General features: G+C 35.2%; 1 protein-coding gene across 22 annotated transcripts in view; it reads right to left on the bottom strand.

The window, feature by feature from the left end:
* APC (APC regulator of WNT signaling pathway) overlaps nucleotides 1–20,146 on the bottom strand; it is a 301,009-nt gene that overhangs the window by 61,625 nt on the left and 219,238 nt on the right. For 10 of the 22 annotated variants that reach the window (XM_026498453.4, XM_048221206.2, XM_048221214.2 and 7 more), the window contains 4 exons: nucleotides 15,801–15,953; nucleotides 7,361–7,445; nucleotides 5,894–6,095; nucleotides 845–953 (listed from right to left, as the gene is read on the bottom strand). In XM_026498453.4, the coding sequence (XP_026354238.2) occupies nucleotides 845–953; nucleotides 5,894–6,095; nucleotides 7,361–7,445; nucleotides 15,801–15,935 (531 nt within the window). In that variant the 5' untranslated portion in view covers nucleotides 15,936–15,953. The other 12 variants (XM_048221202.2, XM_057307348.1, XM_048221203.2 and 9 more) reach the window with 4 other exon arrangements.

Genomic DNA, 20,146 nt, shown 5'->3' with positions numbered 1-20,146 from the left:
ACAATGACCACTCAGGAAATCTGGCTAAGTACATGTTTTGAAAATGTTCCTTCTTTCTACTTTTGTTTTTCATTTATTATGTTCTCTCAAAAGTGCTATTAGAAAATGAAAAATCTAAGCTAACAGAGGATAATATATTTTAATTACCCTATTTTTTTCTTTTAAAAAAAATTGTAAGAAATATTTATGGACAACAGTTAAAATACAATCTTGCTTAAAATTATTAATGTACTCCAGAACATTCAGATATGTTCTTACACATATCACTCCATGAATAAAATCGCTGACACGAGTGTTTGGGTGGGGAAGGAAAGGCTGACAAGATTAAATTCTTTTTCACATAGTTATATTTGCAAAACAAACACATTTTAGTACTTGAAAAAGTCCTAAGATCCTTGACAAAAGATTTTGTCATTTACAATAATGGGAATAGCACTCAAATTATCTTCAAAGACGCTTTTATTGGAAAAACTATATGGCATGTAATGTGGTTCAAAAGATAGACGGTAATAAACATTTCTACAGAGTATGTTTGGTAATTCAACAGACAATAAAAAATCAGTTGCTTGTCTGAATCCTGAGTCCTTCAGAATTCAAACTTACTATATTTTCTTAATTGGAGGCTTAAAATAAATATTTGCTTGGGCATAATGTAGTTTTATCACCTTAAACAAAAAATTCATTAATTATTATATATTTGAGTTTAAAGTTAGATAAAACATACTACAGTTTACAAATAAGTAAAAATGCAATTATCCTGAATTTTTTAAATGAGTAACACAGATACTTTTAAAAGATCAAAGTTATTAAAGCCTAAAATAGGTCATAATGCTAAGTTACTTACATTTTCGGTTAAAGGGAGACTATCTATTCTTTTAGTGAGATTCTGAAGTTGAGCATAATACCAGTCTTTTTCCTTTTCTTCTTTGTCAAGATCAGCAAGAAGTAATGATCTGTTTTTTAAAAAAAGGTAAGTTTACACAATGCTAATAGAGTACATAACAGTAATTCTTATCAGCTGTAATTGTCAAGTTCTCTATTTAAACTAAAGTATTAATAATGAATAAGTGGAACACTTATTTATTTTGGGTTTTTGAAGGTGGGAGTCAGAATATTATAATCATTAAAATTTGAATAATAAAAAGTTTTTACTTTTTCACCTAAATAAGATACTCAACATCCTTACTAGAATATTTACATTTCAACCAAAGGCTTTCTTCACTTTATCTGCAGTCTGAGAATATGATGATGGTTTTTACAGAAAAAAGTAGATATAACAACACCCAAAATTAATATCAAAATAAAAAGTATAATAGAGGAGTAAAGAAAAGAAGTAATAACACAAAAAACAATCACAGAGTATAGGAAGCCTCTGCACTGGACACAGACGTGGCTTTCAACTTCTCAGCAGCCAAAATAACAACAAATACTCTGTCACTGTGCATTTCTCCAAAAAAGACATCCAGATGCCCAAGAGACACATGAAAAGATGCTCAACATCACTCATCATCAGGGAAATGCAAATCAAAACAACAATAAGATACCACCTCACATCTGTCAGAATGGCTAAAGGCATAAACGCAAGAAACAAGTGTTGGCCGGGATGGGGAGAAAAAGGAATCCTTGTGCACCGCTGGTGGGAATGCAAACTGAAGCAGCCACTGTGGAAAACAGTATGGAGGTTCCTCAAAAAATTAAGAATATGAAAACACTAATTCAAAAAGATACATGCACCCCTATGTTCACTGCAGTATTATTTACAATAGCTAAACCATGGAAGCAACCCAAGTGTCCATCAATAGATGAAAGGATAAAGAATAACGGATATGTATGTATGTATACCCACATCTTCTTTATATATATATATATATATATATATATATATATATATATATATGTAAAGGCATACCCAAATACACACACACACATGCACTATGGAACATTACTCAGCCATAAAAAGAATGAAATCTTGCCCTTTGCTACAACATGGCTGGATCTAGAGAATATAATGCTAAATGAAATACATCAGTCAGAAAAAGACAAATACCATATGATTTCACTCACATGGATTTTATGGAACCCAACAAACAAACAAACAAAAAGACAAACAAAAAAAACAGACTGTAGAGAATGAACTGATGGTTACCAGAGGGAAGGCCAGTAGGGGTAGAATAGGTGAAGGGGATTAAGAATACACCTGTTGTGATGAGCACTGACTAATATGCAGAACTGGGGAATCACTACATATTGCATACCTGAAACTAACAGTAACACGATATGTTAACTATATTAGAATTAAAAAAAAAAAAGATTAGTCGCAGAAACTTAAAAAAAATGTCACTGTGTAGTAACGAGAAGTTATTGTGAGAGAGACAAACTTATTCTTAGCTTGGAATTTGAAGATGAATTTGCTAGGTAACCCCCCAACAACCCAATCAATGTCCTCAATAATATTCAAGTTACTCTATATCTGAGCATTTTAAACATAAATGCAAAATAAGGGTGCTCATGGGATAAAACTCAGTAGGTACAAAAAGTCTATGATTTCCTATCATGTCTCTTTCCCAAAGTGACCCCTGTTACCATTTTCTTGTGTATATTTCCAGAGAGATTCTATTAAAAATGCAAAGATCTATGTGTACACTTACATGTACCTTTTAAACACGAAGAGTAGCATATTACTCTATGTATTGTCCTATTTTTTTTCTCACTTAAAAAATCTATCTTGAGAGATCATTCTGTGTCAGAACATAAAAAGATCCTACATATTTCTTGCTAGCTGTATAGTATGCATGAATCCATAATGGGATAACTATAACTAGTTTCGTTTTAGAGGGCATTTAGGGCCCTTCTAATCCTTTGCTATTATCAACAATGCTGCACTGAATATGCTTATACATAACCCCATTTCACAAATGTGCAAGCATGCATATAAGATAAATTCCTAGGGTATGTGCATTTTTAACTTATTGCTCTTATTAGATATTGTACTGATGTATGCCCCTACCACTTTCACCGATATAAATGTTGCATCAAACTTTATTTTTGCTATCTAGTTTTTTAAAACAGTATATCATATGTTTTTTTTATTTTTAAAGATTTTATTTATTTATTCTACAGAGATAGAGACAGCCAGCGAGAGAGGGAACACAAGCAGGGGGAGCGGGAGAGGAAGAAGCAGGCTCATAGCAGAAGAGCCTGATGTGGGACTCGATCCCAGATCGCCGGGATCACGCCCTGAGCCGAAGGCAGACGCTTAACCGCTATGCCACCCAGGAGCCCCTATATCATATGGTTTTAATTTGATTTCTTTTAGGTAAGGTGAAGCATTTTTTTCAAGTTTAAAAACCATTTGTGTTTCCTTGCCTATAACTTTTTTTTTACTTATAGGACCTCATCTATATTAAGAATGACTGTACTTTGTTAGTTATACAGGTTGTAAACATATTTTCTCTGTTTACCACTTGTCTTTTAATTTTGTTTATAATGTTTCTGTCATGTAGAAAATTTTGATTTTTTTGTAGTCAAATTTGTGGATATTTTCTGTTATCGCTTCTGGAATTTGCTCATTTACAGAGATGACCCTCACTCTAATAAATTGTTTGATTATATTGTTTTGCAAAATATGCATGCATGTGAGTATGTGGAAGGTTATATTGTGCTAAAATTCCCCTCCCTTTACTGAGAAACATTCAGAAAAATAAGAAGTGAGCCTTCATTTCTGTTGTGGCAACTTCAGCAGTGAGGGTACCCATGGGAAGACAGTAAGCACCTGCGTATGATGTAGCAACCATGGAGGGGAGTGCAGACCAATGAGAAGCTGCCTCCTCCCTCCCATTTCTGACAAGAGAAGCAGGAGAAAACACTGCAGAAAGCCTAATCCCCTTTCACAAGCTGGCATAAAGATGAGCTCTATTTTTCAGTGCTCTCTGGTTAGAACCTGCAGGACCTACCAGGACTTAGATGGGGAACAAATGGTGATGCTCCTATTTCCTCTGATTATTCTCCAATAAATAGGCTCATTAAGTAAGAGCTGGGTGTTATAAGTGCTTAAATTGATAGGCCAATGTTAGTGGTGGCTGCAGAGGGATGGGGAGGCTACGGAGAATAGGGACAAGCTGTTATTGTCAAGTTTAAGGTGGAACTATGGTAAAACGCTCTGGGGAAGCCAAGGTTACAGTGTTTTGAGCCAAAATGTAAACAAGTGGTTAAATGATAGTGGCTGACCACAGTGCTTAAGGCTCGCAACTGAAAACAGGTCTAGACCCCGAGGCAGGTAGGTCTTTAGGGTTTAGACTTTTTTAGTGATTGTTTACAGTCTTCCTTAAAATGTAAGTTTTGTGTCATCTTAGTCCTCCAGCTAACTCAGGGTGACCTGAAAGAGCAGGGCACATATGCACGAGGCATTTAATAAATATCTGTTAAATGAGCAAATAGCTAAAATGATAATAGCGTGTATTTACTGAATGTTCTAAGTACTAGACATAGTGGTAAGTATTTTTTTTTAATCTAATTTAATCTTCACTACATCCTGAAGCTCACTCTTCAGACTGGAAAACTGAGGTTCAAAGAGGTTATAGAGCTGTGTAGCTGGGTTTGAACCCTGGCTTGACTACTTTCTAGCATTTATCTTGGGCAATACAGAAAACAAGAAAAAAAGAGACAGAGTGTATATCTATGACTTAAGAGAGGGAAAGAAGGAATAGAAAAAACAGGGGAGAAAATCATCAAAGAAATAAGAGAATTTTCAAAAGCTGAAGAAAATAAATTTCCAGATTAAAAGGGCACAGTGAGTACCCAGCACGATGAATGAAGAAAACTCATATACTGAGGCATTCTAAAGGCTTCTAAAGAAGAGAAATGACCTTCAAAGGAATGAGAATCAGACCAGTAATAAATTTCTCATCAAAGACATTGATAATGAAGAAAGAAAATGAGCTTGAGCCTAGACCTATCTAAAGGATCAACTGAGCATGACAGCAGAGTAATGATTCCGTCATATATGCAAGGACTCAATTTACCTCCCTCCAACACAGTGAAAACCAAGAGGGCCCAAGACATATCAGAACTACACACACAGATACTCTCTTCTCTCTCTCTCTCTGCTAATAGACTTGGGACTTTATCCACATAAATCAAAGCAAGTTCCCAGGAAAGGGGGTATGCTCACATGTCCTTTGTCTCTTCATAGAGCTCAAAGAGGACAAGAAATGGAAGACTGTGGAACCCAGTTAGCTTCTTACTATTCACGATAGTGTTTCCTATACCGTCAGACAGAAATAGTCCTGGTTCAAGGTATAACACAGAGACTCATGTAAACTCAAGATAAAAGAAAGCTTAACACTACTTCTGGTCCAGAAGATTACCCTATTTTTACAGACGAACACACCTAAAACCAGAGAGAAAGCAGTAAAAGGTCTTTTGCCTTTTACTTAGATATGCTGGACATTTTTACACTAATAACCACTTTTTACAACTGTGCAAGGTAGAACCATATACCTATTTTACAGGAGAAAAAGACACAAAATTTAATGACATGACCAAGGTTCCAGAGATAATATGTAATGTTGATACATATGCTTACTCAACATACAGGGCATTTGAAGTACTTAAGTAACAAAGTACGAGTCTCTTACAATCCCAAGAACTGTCTCCTCTACATTTTCATATTTAATATTGCCTCTTTACATTTTTAGATTTAATATAAGTATTTAATATAAGTATATAAGATCAGTAACATACTATCTTTGAATAAATAAATGCAAAATACCCTCTCAAGTGTTACTGACCATCTGCCACACATGCTTCCTAATTCCTACTTTGTGTTACAAAATGACAAAATAATAGTAAACACTGGAGTATACAAGTTTACAACTTAATGGAAAAAAGTTACCTCTCTTTCTCAAGTTCTTCTAAATAACCGGTGTTTTCTCTGCTTCCGTTTACAAACCCTCTTCTTGGAAATGAACCCATAGGAACAGGACTGCACTCTCCTGAACGACTAGATACAGATCCTTCACGGCTTCCGTAAGAACGGAGGGACATTTTTGACCGTAGTTTCACTCCAGGGAAATTACTGCTATCTAAGTTAAGTTCTAAATGAAAGAGAGACAAGTTTTTATGTAACAGTTGTTTTAAGTGGTCTAAAATATTGCTAAGGCAATTATATTGTCTTAAAAATAAAATACGAGGTTCATATTTTAGTCCTCAAATCTGAACCCATTTATTTTATAATATAATTTAATATACATCATATATATTACATGAAGCCTGCAGAAGTACTAAATTATGGCAGCTACAGAGCAGCAAATTTATGCAGGGAACAGAGAATCCTTATCACAAATGCTAATGCTGTAAGATATTCACTGACTCCTGGTTCCAGGTAAAACTGCAATATATGCAAACATCAAATCATTTTAAAAAGTGTTCAATCAACTCTAAATTTCTAACAGAGGAAGCCACAAATACACATGATTGAATAAATAATTATTTAGGAAGAGAATGACTAAACTTTCCCTCTAAAGTAGCTTGAGTCGGGGGAAAAGGAGTATATTAAAGGAAAATCAGACAAAATATCTTTCCTCAGATTCCTGCTAAATAATAATATATTTTAGGACCCAAAGGTAATTTCTTAGTCTAGGTTCAATGATAATAATCAAGCACTTTCCCTGTTTTGATATTTGAATTTTTTTTTTAAAGATTTATTTATTCATTCGACAGAGAGAGAGACAGCCAGCGAGAGAGGGAACACAAGCAGGGGGAGTGGGAGAGGAAGAAGCAGGCTCCCAGCAGAGGAGCCTGATGTGGGGCTCGATCCCACAACGTCAGGATCACACCCTGAGCCAAAGGCAGACGCTTAACCGCTGTGCCACCCAGGCGCCCCTGATATTTGAATTTTTAAGCAACAAAATGAGAAAGTTATTTTTTCAAAATTCTACTAAAAACTGCATACAATCAGCTTATATATCTGAAAAAATAAAGCAATTCTATCCTGGACGGAACAGAGGACACTATTACTTCAAGTAAGGCAACGGGTCCAGTCTGTGGCATATAGCATACTAAAGGCCTATATAGTGACTGGCAGAATAGCAGTGAGTTTTAAAAAGAGCTGAAAATCATCAAATAAGGAATCTAAGGTAGTTGATTTAAAGCCAGTTAAATGTTTAACTGAAGGAATGACAAGTAAATACACATTTTACATATCTGCATTTTAACAACTAAATCCTAATAGATAAGGCTGTTATACCAAGAAAACTGAAAGCAACACTCAAATCAAGAGAACCTGTGTTTGGATGTACACGCCTAAAGTTGACAACTGAAGCTTAAAACATTATTTTAGAACACTTTAAAAAAAATCTACCTTTGAGACGCTCTAATAAATCAATCTGTCCAGAAGAAGCCATAGCTTCATCTTCAATACTTCCTTGTAGCTGTTTAAGTACTTCCTGCAAAAAAGAACACCATATAGCACCATGACAAAATTCTAAATAACTTCTTGAAGACATGATTCTAAGTTTCTTGGCATTTAGGTGTGCTGGGGAAAAAAGTTTCAGATCAATCTAAAAATATATCTTAACCTGTAAAGCACTTTACATATATTATCTATTATTAATTACGAATAATATACTATATCCCAACAACAACAGTGATATTTCGTGATAAGGGAGATTATGGGGAGTCTCCATAAGATACATTATCCTTAAATTTAAAACATACAACAAGGTGAATTATTCTCATTGTTCATGAGTCAATCAAGACTCAAAGCCCTATCCAAACTGTAAAAGCCAGTTATGGGTTTAGAATCCATGTCTCTGAAGCTTGCACCAACATGACCATGAAAAAAAACCAAATTAACAATTACAATATGCTGTTTTACTTAACACCCTAACACATATTCAACCTGTCACACACCATGTTTAAGTACATACTACTAGCATACCGATTTACATTCAGCAGGTATTGAAAGACCTGTATGCTCACTGCCTCCTGACTTTTGATGCCATTCTTTTCCTGCCCATCTAAATCCTTCTCTTGATAAATTTTCCTCAAAGGATGTTGGAAACTGTCATTTTCCACCAGTTTTTCTGGATGTTCCTTAATAATAATTTATATCTTTCATATTCTGGGGCATTCAATTTTCCAGCAAAGTCCTTGTTGGCCAATTAGGTTTCCAAATGCAAGACGATGTTCTTGAACATTTATGACCTTCTAACTATGGGCAGTATTCTCCAAAATGAAAAATGATCCGTAAGCAGACTGAAAAGGAAAAAGTGAGTGAATGCAGCAAAGACAACTTTACTGGTTTGCCTTGATGGTGACATGACCGGCATTAAAAAAAGAATGCCTATGTTAACAAGAAATAGCCTGTGGTCTTTAAGATCTCACCTTCAAATAACAGAGCACGTTGGAGGTTGAAAGCCTTCGATAAATAGATTTAGGAACGTGGAGGTGACTGATATTCATGTTCAGATTATTATGGCTGAAATGTATCGTATCTGAGGGACAGGAAACAAATTTGTGCAGGAATGCCATCTTTGAATGGATGTAAAGTACTCTACAATGTCTACTGTAAAGTTCAGGACACCCTTGCTTCCATAAAGCTTGAGAACTGTCATTCTAGGCTATCTGTGTTTTTCAGGATCCCAATTCTCCTCCCATCCATCCACTGCTACTACTTGTAGTCCTTCAATGATCCTTTAATCTTATCCCTATTTCTTGTACTCCCCAGCCTTGCAATTCGACAATTACCCTTCCACAGGTAACTTCAAGTTGTATGTCACTACTCCTAACCTCACTTGTAAACTTCAGATTCACTTTCCCAATTTGACTGACAAATGTTTTACATCTGGATGATATGTACTTCCTATGTAAATGTCCAGAACTATCATTTTGTGCCACTACAATTTGTTCTTTGCCTTGTATCCTGTCAGTTAAATGTAAATAGCCTTTTCTTCCCCACTTAGCATCAACTCCTTCATATCACCAGCCAGTTCTCAAATTCTGTATTCAACCTCTAGTATTTCTCTTAGAACCATCTCTTTTCTATTCTTACTGTCATTATCCTGGTTATTAACCCTTCCAAACTACTAAAATAATATCTTATATGGTCCTACCTTGCACAGGACTTTTGTGTTCAGAGTAAGCCTTTATTTTATTTTACTTATTATTTTTTTAGAGTAAGCCTTTTAAAGCATAGCTCTGATCAGGTCTTCATACAAGATTCTTCTCCAAAGTCTACAGCGGTGGGTCTGAAACTTCAGTATGGATCAGAATCACCTGAAGGGCTAGTTACGACATATACTGCTCATTCAGTAAGTCTGGGATGGAGGCTAAAACTTCATTTTCAACAAGTTCCCAGGTGATGTTGATGCTGAAAACAATCATCAAGATGTTAACAGTGGTATTCTAAAAAGGTGGGGTTACAAGCAATTTTTTTTGGCTTGTTTTTTTTTGTTTTGTAATTTTTCAGCAATGGGTATTACAAAAAATACTGTTTTTAGAAAAGGTACAAAGATGTAGAAGTTCAAAAACAACAAAAAGAAATCCTTGGGATGTCATAGGACATACACCTAATTTTTCAAAACTAAAAATAATGAACAAAAAAATTAAAATAACATCAAAACCAAATTAAAAGGCCATGTAAACTTGGACATCCAACAATAAAAACCAAACTTACAGCATTAGCCATACAATGGAATGCCATGCAACTACAGTGTCACAAAATATTTGATGATGTGAAAAGATCATGACGTGTTAAATTCTTAAATAGCATGCTGCGAAATATAATCCCATTAAATGCATGGCTGCACAGAATGTGCAGAGAGAAAAACATATACACTGTCAAAGGTTACCTCCGATTTAAAAAAGAATAAAAAAAATTTGGGGGACACCTGAGTGGCTCAGTTAGGCGTCTGCCTTCGGCTCAGGTCATGATCCCAGGGTCCTGGGATCAAGTCACACGTCGGGCTCCCCACGCAGTAGGGAGTCTGCTTCTCCCTCTGCCTGTCTCTCCCCCTTCTTGTGCTCTCTCTCTCTGATAAACAAACAAACAAATAAATAAATTTTTAAAAAAGAATAAAAAAATTTTTGATGGGTGATTTTGATATCTTTTTATTTGTCCGTATTTCCTAATTTTAAAAAATATTAAATATGAACAACTTGTAATAAGTTTTTTTAAAAAAGTTTCTGTACATATTGTTAGAAATCTATTGATAAAAGTTGTAACCATAAAGGCAAATAAAATTATTGAAATATAAGGTTTAGGGGCACCTGGTGGCTCAGTCGTTAAGCATCTGCCTTCGGCTCAGGGCGCGATCCCGGGGTCCTGGGATCGAGCCCTGCATCAGGCTCCTCCGCTGGGAGCCTGCTTCTTCCTCTCCCACTCCCCCTGCTTGTGTTCCCTCTCTCGCTGGCTGTCTCTCTGTCAAATAAATAAATACAATCTTTAAAAAATTAAAAAAAAATTAAAGCATTACAAAAGATCTTGGTTTTAATGTATCAATTTTTTCTTTTATGCTTAGCGCTTTGTCATTCTGTTGAAGAAATTTTTGCCTACTCTAAAAACATGAAGCTGTTTTCTATGTTTCCTTCTGGAAGCCACTATTTTGTCTTTCACACATCTATAATCCATCTTGAATTAATTTTTGCATATATATGAGGTAGGACTCAGAGCTCCCTTTTTTCTTTTTCTTTATGTAAATATTTAATTGCCCCTGTACCACTTATTGAAAAGACCACCACTTCCCCACTGAAATGCAGGGATGCCTTGGTCATAAATCAAGTAACCACAAATGTGCAGCTACTTTTCTCCACTCTATTTCTGCTAGTCAAATAGTCTATCATCATGCTGTCTTAATAACTTTGTAACTTAACACTAATTCTCAGCCACTATCTCTTTAAATATTACTTTTGATCTTTTCTTCCTGTATCTATTTGCCTGTGTCCTTCATAACTCTTACATAGTTTTTTTAAAAAGATATTTATTTTAGAGACAGTGTGCATGTGCGTGCACACACGCATACACGTGCGGGGGGAGGGGCAGAGGGAGAGGGAGAATCCCAAGCGGACTTCCCACCGAGTGCAAAGCTCAATCTCGTGACCCTGAGGCCATGACCAAGAGTCAGACCCTTAACTAACTAAGCCATTCAGGTGCCCCCACACTGTTCTTATTCCCATTTTTTATTTTTCTGTGCTTCGGTTGGATACTGTCTATAAACTTTCTTACATGTTGGCTAACTTGATCTTCTCACTAGTTTATTAATTCTGTGTTTACAAGCTCATCTAATAAGTTATTAATACAACTATTTTTCAGTTTTAGACTATTATAGATTACAATTCTTTGTCTAAATTTTCTGAATTTTCATCCATTTTATTCATATCTTTTTTAAAAAGACATTTATAATAATTATGTTAAATTTTTGTTAATTCCAATATTTAGATCACCTTTGGATTTGCTTCTATTAACTATTTGTTCTCTTAATGATCACTCATTTTCCTGTTTCTTGCATTTCTTTGAACTTCTAGCTGTATGCCAATCCTTATGTATACAGAACAAGAGAGACTTAAGACATATTTTCCTTTAGAGTTTACCCCTTTCCACCACTGGGGTCTTACCTCCTCCATCCAAATAGGAACTAAAAATGGGATGCAGGTGCAGTTCAAGCAAAATTCACATCTGATTTGACTTGCCAAGTTCTGTGTGTCTTTCATCTAAATTTAAGACTGAAAATAATACAGGTTTCTGTCTCCTCAGCCCTTAGCCTACTACCCTATATAGCCCTCAAATCTGATATTTATCTTGAAAGGAAAGCCAGCTATGTGTAATACAGGCCCCTTCCCTCTTGGGAGTCTGTGTCTCTCAAGCACTGCACGATTATAGAATATTTCACTTTGCCTTATTCTCAGGTGGTGCCTGACTCCTTAGCCCTACCAAATTCTGTCCCTTGGAGGTAATGGGCTTCGGTCTTTAATTTCCTGCTCCACAAAGTTAAAAATATGGCAAATGTCTTGAGAAGGAAACCTCTTGTGTGAAAGTAATGTATCTTTCCCATAGCAGGACTTTGCCTTGTAACATTTAGCTTTCCCAGTCCCTCCCTAGCATCCTTCACAAGACTCAACGAATGTTCCATGGGGAAAACTAAAACTACCCATGCATTTGGAGCGCCTCTAAATGTCAATACTTCATATCTGGCCACATGTTTGTCAAGACCTGCAACAGTTTCCTTTCCTCCAGTGGAATCCTGCTTGTGCCAGCCTGTGCTCAGAATTAACAAACATCCCTGGGGAAGAAAATCACCAGCAATGTCAGTTATTCTACAAAGGGCTCTTTCCTCATGAATTTTAGTTAACACAGTCCTTGATGACTCCACAGTTCTGTTCTCCAAGGTCTTTTAAAGTATGATTTTTGTATTTTATCCAGTAGTTTTTAGTTGTTGCAGTAGGAATGACTGCTTGGGGCTGAGTACTGCACACAATCTAAATGAAGCAGTCCTTAATTTCAAAGAGTTTTTTTAAAAAAATGCGACACAACTGCAAAGTAATTCCAAATAAAATATTTTAAAAAATGCTTTGAGAAATGGCAGCTTTTAAAATTGATATGTAATTTTGAGGGAGAGAATATTCACTTGTATTTATAAATCCTGGAAATTTGGATTTAAAAAATTAGTTATATTATTATATAACCACACATTATTTCTTAAAATATTTTAAGAGTTTAGAAATATTAAATGAAATGTTCTGTGGTGATATGAGTGAAAAGAAGGTATTTATCAATGAGCAACTGTGTCATTTCAGGGATGCTGCTACTTGATCCACTTCTGATTTTGTCATTACATCAGTTTTAGATTCTTTTCATTTCAAATACAAGTATATTTGATAATTAAATCTTCAAAATAAATCATGAATTGTGTCGATCTGAGTCTTTATTTCTAATTTCTTCTTACGTTCTGGAAATAAGATATTCTACATGTACATGACTTCGCAGTTACACAATTTATAAAACTTCATTCTGTCAAAATACAACAAAGACATAAAGGGTTCATTAATAATTTACCTACAGGTAATTTTTTTAATACCATGACATCTCTCAGTTTAAATGCTTAACATCTCTACATGACCATATTTATCTTGTTGCTATGCTCAGCATTTTAAAGTAAATCAAGTTGAATTCTAGCCCCCGAATAAAAAGTACAGTATGTAATTTATTTTAAATTTAGCTACAATTTCTGCATTTATCTAATTTCAGGTCATCTAAATACCAAGAAATCTGTTTTATTTTACTACAGAAAACGTCAAACATAAACATAAGTATAGAGAATATTATAGCAATCTCCCATGTGTCCTCACATCCCACCTCAGTAATGATCAATTCATGATCTTATTTCATCTATATCTATGCCCACTTCCTCTATTCCCTTCCCTGACTCAAATTCATTTGCAAAATAAATCTCAGACATCATATTACTTCTCCTATAAATAAGTCAGATATACATTTAAACAGGGATTCTTTCTAACCACAACTGCAATGCCATCATTGTACCCAGAAATTAACATTTCCTTAATATTCAAATACACAGTCAGGGTTCACATTTCCCTAACTGTTGTACACATATTCCCTGTCACACACAAAATATTTTTATACTTTATTTGTATCAATGCCTTGTAATCAACAGCAAAACAGTATTCTTTTTTGCCACTAGATGGTACTACTGCATAAATTTCAGAAATCCTTAAATTACCTAGTTGAAGGGGACCCACCTTGCCTTTCTTTGGGGTAAACAGGTTAATGAGCAGGAAACAGGATTCAAGATTATATAATGTATTCCAAACAATAATAAGTGATTTTGGGTAAATAACCATTGTTTTGGATTAACTTGAATCCAATGTGGGAAGTGCCAATGTTTCCAAGTGTCTCTTCACAAATCAATATTCTAAGACAAAACAAATGGTCATGGTTCCTGCTCTTGAACAGCTTAAATCCTCTAAAGGAGAGACACATAAATAATTTCATTACAAGGTTGTAACTGCTATGCTACCATATGCCCAATCCTCAAGAAATAAGTGGCTGGCTTTGCAAAGATGTCTGCAGAAGCACTTGCTGAGTAATTATCCATTCATGGTTGAATTCAGACCTATCTTAAGTGCCAGTATTCATGACGTACAGTATGACACACCACAGGGATAAGTGGTCAACCTGATATTCCACTATAGAAATTTAAGGGTCTGACTTGTATTTTTACTCCAAGACATTCCTATTCAGCATGGAGATGGGTCTAAAGGTAGGTTAAAATGCATCCCAAAAATAAATTTTGAATTTGCTCAAGTAGTTAAGCAAAACTTACAAGGGATCTCAAAACTGTGCACTATAAAACATCCAGATAGGCCTGCCAAGAGGAATTCTTTCAAAGTACACCTCCCAAAGTAGATGGAAGAGTAGTCCTGTTGGGAACTTTACATTTTGTATCTTTAACTTCTAAAACCACACGCCATGTACAATAAGTTTAGATATACTGTGTTGATCAGTGTTAAAATAGCAAACTATTCTTTTTCAGTATTAGATAACTGATTTGGCTATTTTTAAGGTCACCTGCAGTTTGGTATGAGAAAACATGTTTTCTTAAAGTCTACCTTATTTCCGAAAGGACTGGAGGTAGGTATCTTGGAGATTTGTCCTCACTGAGGACAGTTTTTAAACACAGAAACACGGAATTAGAGTAGAAAAGATTTAAGGACAGATAGACTAGTACGTATGAGTAAAAGGTTGAACTGTTATGATATTGACAATAAGGAGTAAAAGGGGAGCAAAAATAGTTCAGTGATGTACAGAAGCTTGAAGAATAAGGGAGACCTCAAAAATGCATAGAATAAGAACGAGAAGAAAATACGCAATGAATAAGCAATGAGAGCAGTGAACAGACAGGAAGAACAGCATCAGGCACCCAGATGCTAAACAGCCAAGGGGCAGAAACAACACAAAGAGGGAAGAAGTTTTGAGAGAAAGAGGTTAACAGGATCTCCAAATCTATAAAGTTATTAAGTTCAGTGAGAAGGGAATCTGCCTAAGTAACTGGAAATTAAAACAGCTAAAATTTTAAGCTCAATTATTCTGAAATTAGAACATATCTTCCCCAGCGCACACTTAGTGTAAGTTTTCTTGGAGGTTATCACAACTTTTCAATGCTGTTTGGCAAACCAATTTCAGGACTTGAAGGAGCCATGGAAATCATCTAGGCTAGTGTGATGCTAGTGTTTTCCAAATAAGGCACCTTAAGTCCAGAACGGTACCTAGAGGTAATGAAGCTCGGCTTATGGCAAAACAAGGAATAGGACCAGGTACTGACTTTCAGTTCTGGACTGTTCCCAGGAGGGCATTCTGTTTTTCTTGACCATTTATCATTTGCTGCACTTAAGTGGAGACAAGATCTGGGAGAGTTGGGGAAGAAGACCATATTTAATAACTAAGATATATTCTAAAGTTTGAAACTAGTTTCTATGAATTATGCAGAACACCCAGCCTCAGTATAGTGATACTAAAGTTGGTCTCTTATTTTTAAGCTTAAAAATAACTAAGAACAAGTTAACTAGCCATTGAATTTTTACAATTATTTTCTTTCTATGATTCACTGGATTAATTTGACACATTTTGTTCAAAATATACATGCTAACTTTGCAAGAAAGAGTATACATATTGCTGCTGAACTTAAAATACACTCTTAAGTAACTGAAGTATCTAAACCCAACTTTACAGGAGGGATACTGAGTAAAAATGGATAAACTACAATTAAAAGTCACAGTCTTGATACCTTCATATTAGATGCCTCAGTTTCCAGTTTTGTAAGATGATTGGAATTATCTTCTAGCTCTTGTCGAAGATTTGAGTTCTCCATCTTCAGTGCCTCAACTTGCTTTAACAACTGATCATATGAAGCTGCAGCCATCCTTGGCTACCCTTGGACCTATAAGGTTAAAAAGCATTTTGAAATTCACTACTAAAAATATTGTGGCTGCTTGTTTATAAAGAAAGGGATAAAGAAACAAAACTCTGGAGACATTTAATAACAATATTGTTCAAGCAGCATTTCTTTCTAAGAGGATGAAACACGAGAGTCTTAGCTGAAGACAAGGAGAAGTAAAATAGAAGAAAACCTCAGTAGTGCTTGACTACATTTGCCTTCTCACAGGTGGATGAGATTTCTGTCAGGTTTTTTTCAAGTTTTTAAAGATACTTTAACTGGTCTTATGGTAAAATTTATGTAATAAAATGTAATAATTGATAAGAAGTTCATATTGGTAATATTATTTATGGATTTTGTTCAAGAGTTACATAATTTTAAAGCCAGAATGAATTGAGATTGGGTATTACACTCCATCACTTGGAGAGAAGGCTAGCCTTAAATATAATCCATGCTGGAGTAGTTCTGACCTTCTAAGAAGGACTCATTAAAAAAGCAGCCATTTAACAAAATGGATACAAAGGAGAGCATTAGCTTGAGACTTCCATCTTTTTGATAGGAAGATGATAAGTAAGAATTACTAATATAAAGTTCTATTACATTTATTCAAAAAGATGAATATAATAGGCCATGCTATAGCGTATGTGGTCTTGGGACCCACCATGCTCAGACTGAGGCCAAAAGACACTTAAAAGAAAATGGATGAGTTTCCAAGCAGAATTGTCAAAGAGAAGTAAGGCAGAGTCTGGCAATTAATTATATCACTGTGAAAGAAGAGGGGAGAAAAGAGAGAAGACAGCCAGGTAGTAAGAGGTCCTTAGCATGAATTAGAGAATGCTAGGAGTTAGATTAAGACTAACCAAGTTCAGAAGACCCAGATTCTCTTTTTAGTTTAATCCCAAACTCAATTTGGAATAAATAAAATTCTGCCTATCTTAATTCTTTTACAGCTAAAAACCATTACAAAAGTTTCTTTATAAACAATACTTAAAGATCTTGATGTAAGAAAATGCTTCTGTAATAAAATCCACTACACAAAGTAAGGCAGACAGGTTTAAGACTGGCTAGTCACGACAGTACTGGAGCTTAGCGACTGGAAGACCTTTAACAAGGGAAATCAAAGGACTCAGGTCTAGCTACTTCTCCAAAGAGTTAATGGTAAATCTGATGCAACCCACTGTCATCTCAGGAGGAAAGTAAGTCCTGGGAGGTGGGCAATCACTCATAAAAGTCTTTATGATTGAAAACAATGAGAACTAGATTTGTATTTGGAAACACAGGTCTTAATTTCAGGGTTGGTCATGGTTTACTTTGCCCCTTCATTTTAATTCATTTCGCCATTGGTAAAATGGTTATCTACTACCTGCACAAATATTATTTACAGGGATACTATTAGAATTAAGGAAGAAAAGGCAGGCTGAAAAGTGCTATGTAAATATGTTATGCTATAAAAATACACATGTAACATATCTTCCTTAGTAAGATCTAATGTCAACCTATTGTTACAAGTTTCTGCCCCCTGACCAAGGGACAAGAGGTAAAGAAGTAATTTAGTTACTTGAAAAGGACAGAGACATCTCAAAAATGAAGGAGAAATTCATAGGTATGATCATTTATCTGCTTTATGTCATCCCATTAACAAGCAGGTCTGAAAATATATAGCACATTAAAAACTATGTAACAGATGTGGGGATCTGACAGAATTTAATATTGCAAGCCCTGAAATTATTTACTTCAAATAAAACTTTAACAGGCAATTTTGCACTAAGATAATAAAACAATATAAAAGGCAGTAACACAGAGAAAGAGACAGGGATACACAGGTATGTTAAAGATATGGAGGTTATAACCTTACACAATCACAGAAAGAGCCAGATAGGCAAAATGAGCATAGATGAAGTGCTCTTTATTGAAGGGGAAAAATCCAACCCTTCAAATGGACAATTAAAACATTCCAACATCTTCCCTGCCACGGCCTCCAGGATCACAAGCATTAAAGTAATTTCTGCTCTAGAAAGCAGGGTATTTCATATAATTCGATGGGAAAAAGATGTTTCATGGAGTAATACTTCCTTGTATCCTTTTAAGATGTTGCAATCACTGTTCCCTAAATCAAAACTGCTTTATGCAAAATTCGAGAAATCATAAATTTACATTAGAATACCTTTTATGCAATCATTAGAATTTCATACGAAATGCACCTTAACTGCAAGTCACTCAATGTTAAAAAAAATCAAAATTTATCTCATGAAATGGGGAAAAACCTCTGAATCTTTCACTTTAATCAGTGTATGCAAACATCCCAATTTGTTTTTCTGTAGTGTCAAGATGCCCATTAAAGAGACCCTCACCCCAGAAGAGTAGGGTAGGGGAGAAGAAAGCAAAGGACTCTTATTTAGACTTCTATTCAAATGTTCACTGAAAAACAAACTTACAAGTATCCTAAGAAATTAATGCAAGTAGGAAAAAAGGTTTCAGACTGGCAAGAGGATATTCAATTAGAATTAAATTTGGAGTTATTGTTATTATTAATAATGTTAAGAAGTTTGGGATCACTTTTTTTAAATTTTTTTATTTTTATTTTTTTTTTAAGATTTTATTTATTTATTCGACAGAGATAGAGACAGCCAGCAAGAGAGGGAACACAAGCAGGGGGAGTGGGAGAGGGAGAAGCAGGCTCATAGCAGAGGAGCCTGATGTGGGGCTCGATCTCATAACGCCGGGATCACGCCCTGAGCAGAAGGCAGACACTTAACCGCTGTGCCACCCAGGCGCCCCCACTTTTTTTTTTTTTTAAATTAGTGGAACTGTTTTTATTGTTTTGTTTTGATGGATTAAAAATACATACTTGCTAGCACTTTTAGCTTGCAATAAGAGAAAAATACCAACAGAAAGAGAAGAAAGCAAAAGAATCATAAGGCTACTTTGTTCAACTATAGGCAAATATATTTGAAAACTTAAATATTTTTCTAGAAAATGTAATTTATCAAAATTAACCCTGAGATAGAAAATCCAAAATCTACACAGAAAAAAAAACAAACTATGATTATGCCAAAGATGATCTACAAAATTGATGCCCACTCTTGTTGAGAATGCTGAATGTCAAAGGGCTCTTCTTTAATATGATCCATATCAGCTGGAAGGCCAGCACCACACTTAATGTGGAAACAGTAGATCTATTCCTAAAGTGAGGAGAAGCCCATTTTTACCACTATTACTCATTATACTAGCCCGCACAATTAAAGAATGAAGTTAGAAAGGAATACTATTGGCAGATGACCTAATTATATATCTAGACTATCCCAAAGAATTAACTAAATATTACTATAATATGATAATTGAGTAATTTAGTGAAGTCCAAAATATATAGAAATCTTTCCTTCATGTGCGAAGAGAAATCAGATAGAAGATGAAATGGAAGGAAAGGTCCTATTTATAATTTTTAGAAGTATAAAATACTTAGGCATAAACTGAACAAAGAGTCCAAAACATATATGAGGAAAACGATAAATATACTTTACTCATGCATATAAAGATTCAGTACCATGTAGATGTCATTTCCCCCCAACTTAATTTATAAATCTTACGCACTCCCAATAAATATGCTATGTAAGATTTGTTTTCATTTTGTCTTCTGCAGCTAGACATTTGGGAAAACAAGCCAAAAAGGCGAATATGAAAGAAGGACTAGACCTACTACATATGGAGCACGTACTACGCACACCCTGTACCAACACTTTATAAATAAAACAGCGCACAGTTAACTGCATTGTACCAACACATTAATTCCTTCAGCCTGATACTTGTACTGTGGATATGTAAGATGTCAACATTAAGGGAAGCGGGGAAGCTGAGTGAAGGGTATACAGGAACTTACGGTTCTATTTTTCCAACTCTTTTTTTTTTTTTTAAAGATTTTATTTATTTATTCGACAGAGATAGAGACAGCCAGCGAGAGAGGGAACACAAACGGGAGGAGTGGGAGAGGAAGAAGCAGGCTCCCAGCAGAGGAGCCTGATGTGGGGCTCGATCCCATAACGCCAGGATCACGCCCTGAGCCGAAGGCAGACACTTAACCGCTGTGCCACCCAGGCGCCCCTATTTTTCCAACTCTTCATAAGTCCAAAGTTACTTCAAAAATACAAAAGCTTTTAAAACCTATGATATTGTCGTATGAATAGATCAACCATGGGAAC

The sequence above is a fragment of the Ursus arctos genome, unplaced genomic scaffold, assembly GCF_023065955.2.
Source record: "Ursus arctos isolate Adak ecotype North America unplaced genomic scaffold, UrsArc2.0 scaffold_5, whole genome shotgun sequence".
Taxonomy (NCBI): Eukaryota; Metazoa; Chordata; class Mammalia; order Carnivora; family Ursidae; genus Ursus; species Ursus arctos.
Note: the sequence above shows the minus strand (reverse complement) of the source record. Positions and strands in the feature narration are given on the sequence as shown.